Below are 10,705 nucleotides of genomic sequence, written 5' to 3' on the forward strand. Positions count from 1 at the left end.
AGCAGAAACATCGAGAAGTTGAGTCAAGTTGAGAATTGAGATAATATTTTTACGTTGTTATCTTCAGTAAGTCTAAAGTCTTATGGAATTCTCTTCCAGCTAACTTGCGCTCTCTACCCAAAAAGTCTTCTAATAAAAAAATCCATGCACTTTTATTAGAATTGCTAAACAATGAAGATGACGATCCCTCTAAAAAAAAACGATTATTGCTAAAATAACCACCGGTTTTTAAAAACTGAAGTAACACTAGAATAAGCTTATGTTATTGTAAATCAACTATTTTCCTCTATTGTATAATTGTATTGTCTGTATTGTATAAAAGCTCAGAATCCATAATGCCTTGACCGTACAGCGAAGACTTGAGATGACCGGCAATATGGATTCTGAGGGTATTTCCCAGACTACCTTTCGGTATTGTCGCGTACGCTTTTTCGCTTGTTTTGGACAACCAAAACAGCTGTAGAGCAGTCCTTTCTATCTCCATTAGGTAACAATGGAGTCGATATTTCCAATTTTAGGGGCGGTGCCACCTTGATACTATGCATATGTGCTGCTTATTTCGGGAAGGCCGAGAAACTCTCACAATTCAAAAGTATTTTTGCGCGGTTTATGACTATGCACGTAAATTAACGAGAATTTTAGCAGGGGCTGTTGAAATCCAAAAAGATAACTGGGAGTAATCTGTCATTTTTTTTTGAGATAATTAGGCTGCAATTTTGAAAACAAAACGCCAAATATTGTCATGTGTTTTAATTACTGTTGCTTTTATTTTTTTTCTTTCTAAATTTCTTTATAGATATCAATATCTCTTGCGGTAGTCTGTTATTCCCGCATAGTAATAGTGTGAAAAATTAAAATACCTTTGCATTAGGAGGCACCGTCCTTACTCACCTTTTAAGGGCTTCTGAACCTCAACATCGCTCCCATGTTTTTTTAAGGCGGATATGATGGAGAGCACAAAATCACGGTATTTGTCAGCCGATTGAAAGCTACAAAACACGATATATATACCAACCTTTGCTGTTTCTGTTATTAACAGTTGTCCTGGGCCCGGTTGTTCGAAAGCCGATTAACGCAAATCCCCGATTAAAAGTTAACCGAGGTTTTCATCTCGCTTATTTTAAATGTTTTCACGAGCTAATTTTAAACAAATTTTAAAGAAAAGTGTGAGTCAAAACTAAAGGATAAAAATCTTTTGGAAGAATCTTTATTGCTTATGCATTAAACTTGAATTAAAGTTTATGTTAACCCAGGATTAGCTTAACCGGGCTTTGAACAACTTTGAACAACAATTTAAACTCACCTCTAGTTTGAAAATCAACAACGGTCACAGTTTCCACGCCAAACACTCCAGCATTCTTCGCAACACAAATGTAAATCCCTGCATCCTCGTTTCTAATGTCTCTTATGACTAAAGCGCCATTGACCTGCTGGTGACTCCGTCCAACTGGCAGTTGCGCTCCTTGTCGTTTCCAGCTGATGACTGGCTGTGGATCTCCAGTAGCGCTGCAATTCAATGTCAAAGTATCACCAGGACCTGTAACAACTTTAGCTGGTGGCTTAGTAGTGAACCGAGGAAGGGAGACTACTACTAAATGAGTTTTCTGTACAGAGCTTCCTAATAGGTTAGTCGCAGTGCAGATGTAATCGGCAGAATCAGCTTTACGGGCATCAAAAATTTTTATGACGCTGTTATTTCTCTGCACCCTCCCCTGAGGCAGCTCACCAAAAGATTTGCTCCACGTCACAAGTGGTTTAGGATGACCAGTCACGTGACAAGTTGGAAGGGTGGCATCACTTCCTCCAATGACGTATAAAGGTCCCGGATGAATTGAAACAAGAGGACGGACTGCAACAAAGTAGAGACATTCCATAATTTGCACACGTCATAAAATCATATACATATGTGGGATGTTGGTGAAAGATTGAATGATGAATTGTACTTAATGGGGCTCTTCTCCAAGTTTTAAAGGAAATGCAACAAATCTCTCGGAAAAAGGTTCACTGCCTTCAGACTTGCGAAAGCGGCAACTTCACGATCTGCTTCATTTGTAAATCAGCTTAGTTCGGTTGAACAATTTCTGGTGATGCTTACTAGAAAACAGATGCCAAGATACCATAAAAAAAAAAAAGAAAATCCTTCGAAATGTGCAACGAAGCTGGCTGGTGACCAAATGAAGTTTGGTAGCTGACAAACTAAACTAAATGTTACACAAAGTTCAGTTTAGTTCAATTCATTTTATTCACACTTCAATATTTTGTTGAATTTACGATGCTTGTGCTTTCTTTAAGTAATAAAACATTAGAGAAGAAAGACTGAAATATATGGCTTTGGGGAGACGTATGCTGTGGTTGGAGCAGCATAGCTTTCGAGCTGACCACTGCATGCATGAATTTAAAGATTAAGGTGAATTAAGTGAGATGTATGTAGAAATAATTATGTGCGTAACTTACTTTTGGGAGGTTAACAGAATTGTTTTGTATTGTTTCTCGAATTGGACATAGCTGAGAGTTTTAAACTAGTAGGAATCTCCTCCCAAAATTTAGCAATGAATAATATGTTTGCCATAATTTCTTCTCACATTTGACATGTAGGAATTAAGATTTGAAGCATATCTGCTGTTGTATAGGTGGACATCCGCAGGTGCCTTTATAAGGTAGTTTTGAAATGCTTCTGGGATGTCTAAGTTTTATTTGGGGAGATTTTATGAGCAAACAGAGAGATTTTTAGTTTAAAAATATTGTCCCGAGTCAACACATCTAGCAGCTTAAGGTAGGGTGCAGTACTTTCTCTATGACGCCAAAATATGCAACGCAAACATTTATTTTGCTTTGTTTATTTGATTTTTGACAGTTGTTTTACCCGAGTGCGTTCTTTTCTTTGGTAAAATTTTTCGTTTCCTAAAGACGCACATGGTGTGGAAATTGTAACACCTCATTTGTTAAAACACTTACCATTAACTTCTAATTGAGCTACAATCCGAGCTTTTCCCAGGATGTTTTCAGCTGAACATTGATAAACGCCAGAGTCACTTCCTTTTACATTCTGTAAACGCAATCTTCCTACAGCAACCGCTGACTGACTTATTTCAGGTTGACTGTTCAATTTACTCCACACTACAGCAGGCTTAGGATTACCACTGGCTGAACACTGAAACGAAGCTGACCCGCCTTCATTGATGGTCAACTTTGTAGGGGAAACAGCAACAGTAGGAGCTGAAATCGATTCTCCAGGTTCTCCCTTAGCTCCTGGCATGCCCGCGGCTCCCACATCTCCTTTCTGTCCTTTCATTCCCGCTACTCCCTGAGGCCCTACGGGTCCCATGATGCCTTGCTTACCACTCTTTCCCGGCGATCCCACAATACCTTCATCTCCTTTATTTCCGGTTTTTCCTTTCTGTCCTCTTCGTCCAGGTGGACCGGGAGGGCCTGGGAGACCGGACGGACACGAAGCACTGTTTGATTGACAGAGACGCTGTCTCAACTCGGATAAAAGTTTGATTTCTTTATATATCGTTTCCACAGTGTTTTTAGATTCCGTGGTGTTTTTAATTACGTCGGCATTTCGCCTGTTTCTGTGTGGTTTATAGAGCTGAAGTTCTAGAAAGATATAAGGAAAGATAACAAGATACAGTATTTTAAGGATTGTTGTCATATGAGTCGGGACTGGGTAATTTGCGAGTTGTGGAGTTGCGAGTTGCAGTTGCGAGTTGGAGTTGCGAGTTGCGAGTTGCGAGTTGCGAGTTGCGAGTTGCGAGTTGCGAGTTGCGAGTTGCGAGTTGCAGTTGCGAGTTGCGAGTTGCGAGTTGCGAGTTACCAAAACCAGAAAATGAAAATTTCTAGTAAAGATAACGTTATATAAAAGTTAGGAAAAGAAAAGGAAAAGGGTACTTAAATCTGTTATTGAGTTCAGTTTTAATATAAACCAAAGTCACAACAAGAGAATAACGTTTTTGAGCAAAGGAAGTGTAAGGGATCGATGCCACTGGTTTTTAAATCTCAGATAACTTATAACATTGGACGAATCCTCCAAGGTGAACAAAAATTAACTGCACGACTATGTGGTCTTTACCATCGCAACTTTTCAGATCGCTACATTCCGTCAGAGTTTCTAAGATTTTCCCACGCATTTATTAAACCGCAAAGAGCGGATTCACGTGCATGTGCAAGGGAGATCTTCACTGGTTACCCGTAGAGTTTTGGATCGACTTCAAAACATTACTACTTGTTTTCAAAGCGTTAAATGGTATCACTCCACGTTATATCTGTGATCTCATCAGGGAAAAAGCATCAATCAGAAGCTCTTTGAGATCTAATGACCTCACTTTGTTAGAGGTGCCTCGAACCAAATGTAAGACTTTTGGTAATCGAGCATTCGCTTTTGCTGGTCCATCCAAGTGGAATAAGCTTCCTCTGGCAATTAGGACTGCCAAGAACTTAAATACTTTCAAGAAACACTTAAAGACATTTTTTTTAAAAAAAGCATATGACATCTGATTATTCCCTACTTTGTTTATTTTATTTCTTACTTTTTTGTTTGATTGATTATTCTTAAATTTTATATTTTATTGATTTTGACTAAATTTTTCGTTTTTATATTGTAAGCGCTTTTAAATATCATATAAAAAGCGCTATATAAATTTATGATGATGATGATGATGATTATTATTATTATTAGTAGAATTATTATTATTATTATTAGAATTATTTATTATTATTATTATTATTATTATTATTATTATTATTATTATTATTATTATTATTATTAAACAGGGTATCGCTACATGAGCTAAAGGCTTCAACAGGATAAGCTTAGATGTCTGTTTATTGGTCTTTTGAAGAACAATGCATTGATACCTAAAATACTGTTTTCAACAATGGAATGATCGTTGCCGATCATATGGAACGGCCAGCCAGCTCGGAGACCCAGTAATGTAACCTGTCGATGTCAGTTATTATTTGAAAAACAGAACTAACGTGAAATTTGTTGGCTACGATTCATTTTCTGAACTTTCGATTATTAGCATTGATTATTAGTATCGTTTTTATAAATTGGCATTCTTAGAAAAGTTTCCCTCGAGTTTTTTCCCTTTACACCTTTTACGTGTTTTCTTTGCTTGCACATGCGAGTGCACATGAATCCGCTCTTTGCGGTTTAATAAACGCGTGGGAAAATCTTAGAAACTCTGACGGAATGTAGCGATCTGGAAAGTTGCGATGGTAAAGACCACGTAGTCGTGCAGTTAATTTTTGTTCACCATGGAGGATTTGTCCAATGTGATAAGTTATCTGAGATTTATAAACCAGTGGCATCGATTCCTTACACTTCCTTTGCTCAAAAGGGTTATTCTCTTGTTGTGACTTTGTGACTAACTGAACTCAACAAAAGATTTGAGTATACCCTTTTCTCTGAAAAGTCCGTTTTTACGTCCTTGCGATCCCTAACTTTTATATAACGTTATCTTTACTAGAAATTTTCATTTTCTTGTTTTGGCAACTCGAAACTCGCAACTCGCAACTGCAACTGCAACTCGCAACTCGCAACTCGCAACTCGCAACTCGCAACTCGCAACTCGCAACTCGCAACTCGCAACTCGCAACTCGCAACTCGCAACTCGCAACTCGCAACTCGCAACTCGCAACTCGCAACTCGCAACTCGCAACTCGCAACTCGCAACTCACGACTCGCAATTCGCAACTGCAACTCGCAACTTGCAACTGCAACTCGCAACTAGCAACTAGCAACTCGCAACTCGCAACTCGCAACTCGCAACTCGCAACTCGCAACTCGCAACTCCACAACTCGCATTCTTCCCACACCCATATGAGTCGCTATTTTTCTTACCCTTATTGCCTACCTCAGAGAAACCCAACGGTTTATTCCGATGGATATCTGTTCGACAAGCCTTAATTGCCTTTGAAATTAGGAGTTATCATTGAAAAAAACTGCAGGTTTCTTCGGCTCAAAATTTCGTAACACGGGATAGCTCACATCTTTAATATGTCGTTAAAAGTTCCAAAAAAGGTCAGCTAGCATTTTCGTAAAATCAACAACAACCTAGTAAATTCGGGGAATAAGATTCCGTTTCCTAAAATTTTATGCAACTTGAATTTTTTTCCAAAGCATCCAAAGAAATCAATCTGTATTTGCTGACACAAATGGGTACAAAACGATTTGCAAACACAGAAAACAAGATTTTGAGTATTTTGCTTAAATGCGGTCGATGGGTAACCCTGATATCCAAGGGAACAAAGCAAAACTATAGTCGCTTTCTTGTAAAACCAAAACGGTTGAAATCATACACGTACTACTAAGCGGATTCTCAGCGCTGCGCGGAAAAATTTAAATCCTGCACGAAAAAACGGCTACGGTAAGCAAATTTGACTGCCACTCAAACAGTTGGCTTCTGCGATAAAACTCAACCACTGTGCTCTCGGTACGAAGATTGTCGTGTGAAAACTCGTCTCCCGGTTAAAATTGTGCTTGACAACATAGGGAAAAGGTTTTGATATCCCTCAATTAAGCGAAGAGGAACAAGAGCCTTTGGAAACAGAACTAACCCTCGAAGAATTGAAAGCTGTCTTAGCGTCCTTCGTGAACAATAAGTCTCCCGGGGAAGATGGATTCACAAAGGGATTTTACGAATTTTTTTTTTATCTCCCCTGGAAAGATCTACTTAATTCATATAACGAGGCATTTCATAAAGGTGAATTGTCAATATCCCAAAGAAGGGAAGTATTAACCCTAATACCCAAAGAGGATATTAACTTGACTGATTTAAAGAATTGGCGCCCTATATCTCTGCTCAATTTGGATTACAAAATTCTTTCGAAAATACTAGCTAGGAGGCTGGAACAATTTCTACCAAATCTAATCCACTCTGATCAAACTGGTTTCGTTTGTGGGAGATATATAGGCCAAAATATCAGACTTTTGAGCGACATAATGGAATTTTCAAATAATAAGCAACTTCCAGGAATCCTCCTTATCGTGGATTTTGAAAAAGCTTTTGATACCCTGGAATGGAGCTTCATATCAAAAACTTTAGAAGCCTTTAATTTTGGACCAAATTTTAGAAAGTGGTTCTCTGTACTTTATAACAACATACAAAGTTCTGTCTTAAATGGAGGGTACACGACTAATTACTTTCAAATATCAAGAGGAGTACGACAAGGATGTCCACTCAGTCCTTCTCTGTTCATCCTTGCAGTGAAAAACAGCAACTCTAAAGTACTAAGTTTCAAAACCACGAAAGATCCAATTAAAGTCTTGGGAACTTTCCTATCGTACAACGAAGAGAAGAATATTGAGGAAAACTTTATTAAACGAATTAGGAGAATGAAAGTTAAACTCAACTTATGGCTTTCGAGAGATCTCACGCTCTATGGAAAATCACTACTAGCTGAATCATTAGGTGTATCTCAATTAGTTTACGCAGCCTCTATGCTTTCTGTCCCAGCCAAAATAATTAAAAATGTTCAAAGTGAACTTTTCTCGTTCCTGTGGAAAAACAAAAAAGACAAAATAAAGAGAGCGGTCATTTACCAACCGCCCAAGGAGGGAGGACTGCATTTCGTCAATTTTGCTACGATGGTTAAATCATTACGACTAGCCTGGATAAGCAAATTTTTAAGCGATACTAACGAGTCATGGAAAGCGATTCCAAATTATTATTTCTCTGATTATGGTGGTCTGCAGTTCCTTCTGAAATGTAATTACAATGTTAACTTTATTAACAAAAATATACCTATCTTTTATCGAGAACTCTTACATTATTTCTGCGAAATTAAGAATATAACTAACATTTTTCCTCACAGCGAATTCCTATTATGGAATAATGAAGCAATAACTATTGAAAATAACATGTTATTTTGGAAATCCTGGTTTAATCAAAAAGTCCTCTTTGTGCAAGATATCTTAAATACCAATGGAAGCTTTTTAACATTAGAGGAATTCCAAAGCAAATTTAAAATTAAAACAAACTTTCTTCAATATTTTCAATTAATGGCGGCAATTCCGTCGGATTTGAAAAAGAAAGCCCAGGTGACTGAAAAAAAGGAGCTATCAAATACAACGATGGTGCCAGGTACCCTAATGGATCTCGCTAGCATGCGCTGTAAGCATTACTACAAGATAATTAATGAAAGCAATATTATCGAACCATCTGGTATCAAAAAGTGGAAAACTATCTACCCTATCTATTTTGAAAAATGGAAAAATAAATTTGCAGTTATATATGAATCAACAAGAGATAATAAACTAAGACAGTTCTCTTTCAAGTTTTTACATAGGATAACAACAACCAAAAAAGAATTATTTCGATTTCGATTAACCGACAATGAAACATGTATTTTCTGCCCAAACTCAGATTCTATAGAACATACCTTTATAATTGACTGTGTCAATACAAGATTTTTCTACTCTAAGGCTCTTTCGTGGTTTAGTCGAGTAAACAATACTGATGTGAGCCTCTCTAATGACCTTATAGCTACCAACGAAATTCCACACCTCGAACAGTTAACCGACCTCCAAAAACGCAGACTATACTTATTTGTCATCTTATTAAAACCATATATTTATGCTTGCAAATGCTTTGAAAAAAAGCCGATTGAACAGGAATTCTAAACTAAGGTAACATTACAGTGGAAAGTAGAAAAATATGTTCTTTTCTGAGCCTCAGATTTTTTTGTAACTAGACGCATAACTGCGTGTACTCGGGCTTCTCCGTATGGAAATGAACTAGGTATGTCACGTTAGTGTCCCCATTTGCCTAACAACTCAGACAATAACACTGTTAAACAAACGGTTTTCTTTCGATGTTGTTGTGCCTTTTTTTAAGCATGCAATCTAGAGGATTTGGGTGTATTTGAACGAAGATATCATAGACAATGTCCCTAAGCTTTTTGCTTCTTCTTTGCGCAGTTTGCATATCCTCACATGAGAATAATTACAATAAACATACTTCGCATAGCGGGATCTCATGTCCTTTCCCACCTTTGTTGTCACAATTGAATCGTTGTATAGAATTCCGGTTAACTAAATCGCTTTGTCTAAGATACCACAATTATCAAATGTCGAAATAACAGCGGTCTCTCCATAGCCATCTACATACAACATCAAGCGCTTGCCTACTACCTGCTACTACATAAGCGATTATAATAATTGTAGAGATCATGATAAAAACAAAGTAAGATAGACTCAATAAAATGAATAGACACTCGTCATATTTAGTGTGGGTCTAAAATGGATTTAGCGTATATTCAAGCCTGCAATCCCTGAGGTTCCACTGAAGACAGATGGCTTCGCTTCACTGAAGCTTTGTAAACAGATCATGTGCTCCGCTAACCTCTTATAACCTTGCGCACGCGCAGAAGACGTCAGAGGGCGATTTGCGACTGGAGAATAAACTCGTGCCCATTTTAAAACTCGGGCTTTCCTTTGAAAGCCCGAGTAATAATATATCTAATATAAGTGTGTTAAAAGTAGTAGATTCAAGTAGTAGTAAACTGTATGGTATCTGTTAACAGTGTTGTAATCGAAAATAGCATGTAAAGTGCCTATATGTTAAAAAAAAAAAAAAAAAAAAAAGAAATTATTAGTATTGTAGGTAAAATTGTTTTTCTATTGTAAGTTATTTAGTGATTCTTTGTATTAAGCTTGATTTTGTATTACAGTCGAACCTCGATTATCCGGACTCGTCGGGACCTCGGTAAATAGTCCGGATAATCGAGAGTCCGGATAATCGAAAATATGAATATTAATGAGATAGAAATGTTAACAGAAAGTTACAGCAAAGAAAACATCATTTTCATTGTGAAATCTAAACAGCCTGTGACAAATGAGCCAATCGGATATCAGCTGAACGCATCAGGATATTTCTTTGTCTCGTCGCACTTGCGAAACACGTCTTATTTCACGTCTCAGTTTAACTTTTCAAATACAAGCTTTAAATAATCGCGAGCCGCAGAGCTAGAGCCTCAAAACTAAATGTTTGAGTCCGCGGAAACTGCTATAGGCAAGGCAAGGGCACAGTGTGAATATTCAAGTTAACTGACTGAGAATGCGCCCAGATTCAGTTGCACTGTTTACTGTGCTGGGCTTAACAGTTTTCAGGTTTGAATTTGTGGAATGAATCCAAAAGGAAGGTTTTTCAATAGCACTAAACCATGAAGCTATTTCTTTTACAGTGATTTTCAGTACTGAGCACAAAACTTACCAGGGACATTCCTTGTTGTCTTTGCGTGCTTTGGTTCGCTTGTCGGCGGCTTTATATTCTCTGCGACGGCGTTTTCAAGAGCATTTAATCTCTCCTTGTGTTCGTTCAACTCCAATTCAACTCTCAAAAATCCGGCGCAGTTCAACACGATTGACAAAATAGAAATAACGGGAGCAAATGAAGGCGATCTCTGCTTTTCGGTCATTTTTAGACAATTTCAGCAAAACGCAGTTCTCGAGGCAAGGGTGTTATCGCGCGAGTATGGACAACTTGCCAAGTTTTCTGCTATTTTCATTACTTATCATGTCATAATGCTGGGCAAAGTTCAAGCGTGTTTTGGCACAGCTCTGATAAGTATGGTTTTCACGTGTAACCTGTGGAGAAAGCCTGTAAAGGGTCAAATCCTATTAATTTCAGCAGTAGGCTGACTATTGTTAGTAACGAACTTTGCCAGGCGCTTATATAAGCTCCTGATTTTGCATATTCAA

At 37.8% G+C, this 10,705-nt stretch overlaps 1 protein-coding gene across 2 annotated transcripts in view; it reads right to left on the bottom strand.

Annotated features, from left to right (window-relative positions):
* The window catches only part of LOC146453794 (uncharacterized), a 13,021-nt gene extending 2,560 nt beyond the window's left edge, over nucleotides 1-10,461 (bottom strand). For both annotated transcript variants that reach the window (XM_085096188.1, XM_085096187.1), the window contains exons 1-3: nucleotides 10,218-10,461; nucleotides 2,956-3,600; nucleotides 1,304-1,849 (exon numbers count right to left, since the gene is read on the bottom strand). In XM_085096188.1, coding sequence (XP_084952314.1) covers nucleotides 1,304-1,849; nucleotides 2,956-3,600; nucleotides 10,218-10,422 — 1,396 coding nt within the window. In that variant the 5' untranslated portion in view covers nucleotides 10,423-10,461. The remainder of the gene's footprint in view (nucleotides 1-1,303; nucleotides 1,850-2,955; nucleotides 3,601-10,217) is intronic.
* Nucleotides 10,462-10,705: the final 244 nt, after the last annotated feature.

Source organism: Pavona decussata, unplaced genomic scaffold, assembly GCF_977016875.1.
Source record: "Pavona decussata unplaced genomic scaffold, jaPavDecu1.1 SCAFFOLD_322, whole genome shotgun sequence".
Lineage (NCBI taxonomy): Eukaryota > Metazoa > Cnidaria > Anthozoa > Scleractinia > Agariciidae > Pavona > Pavona decussata.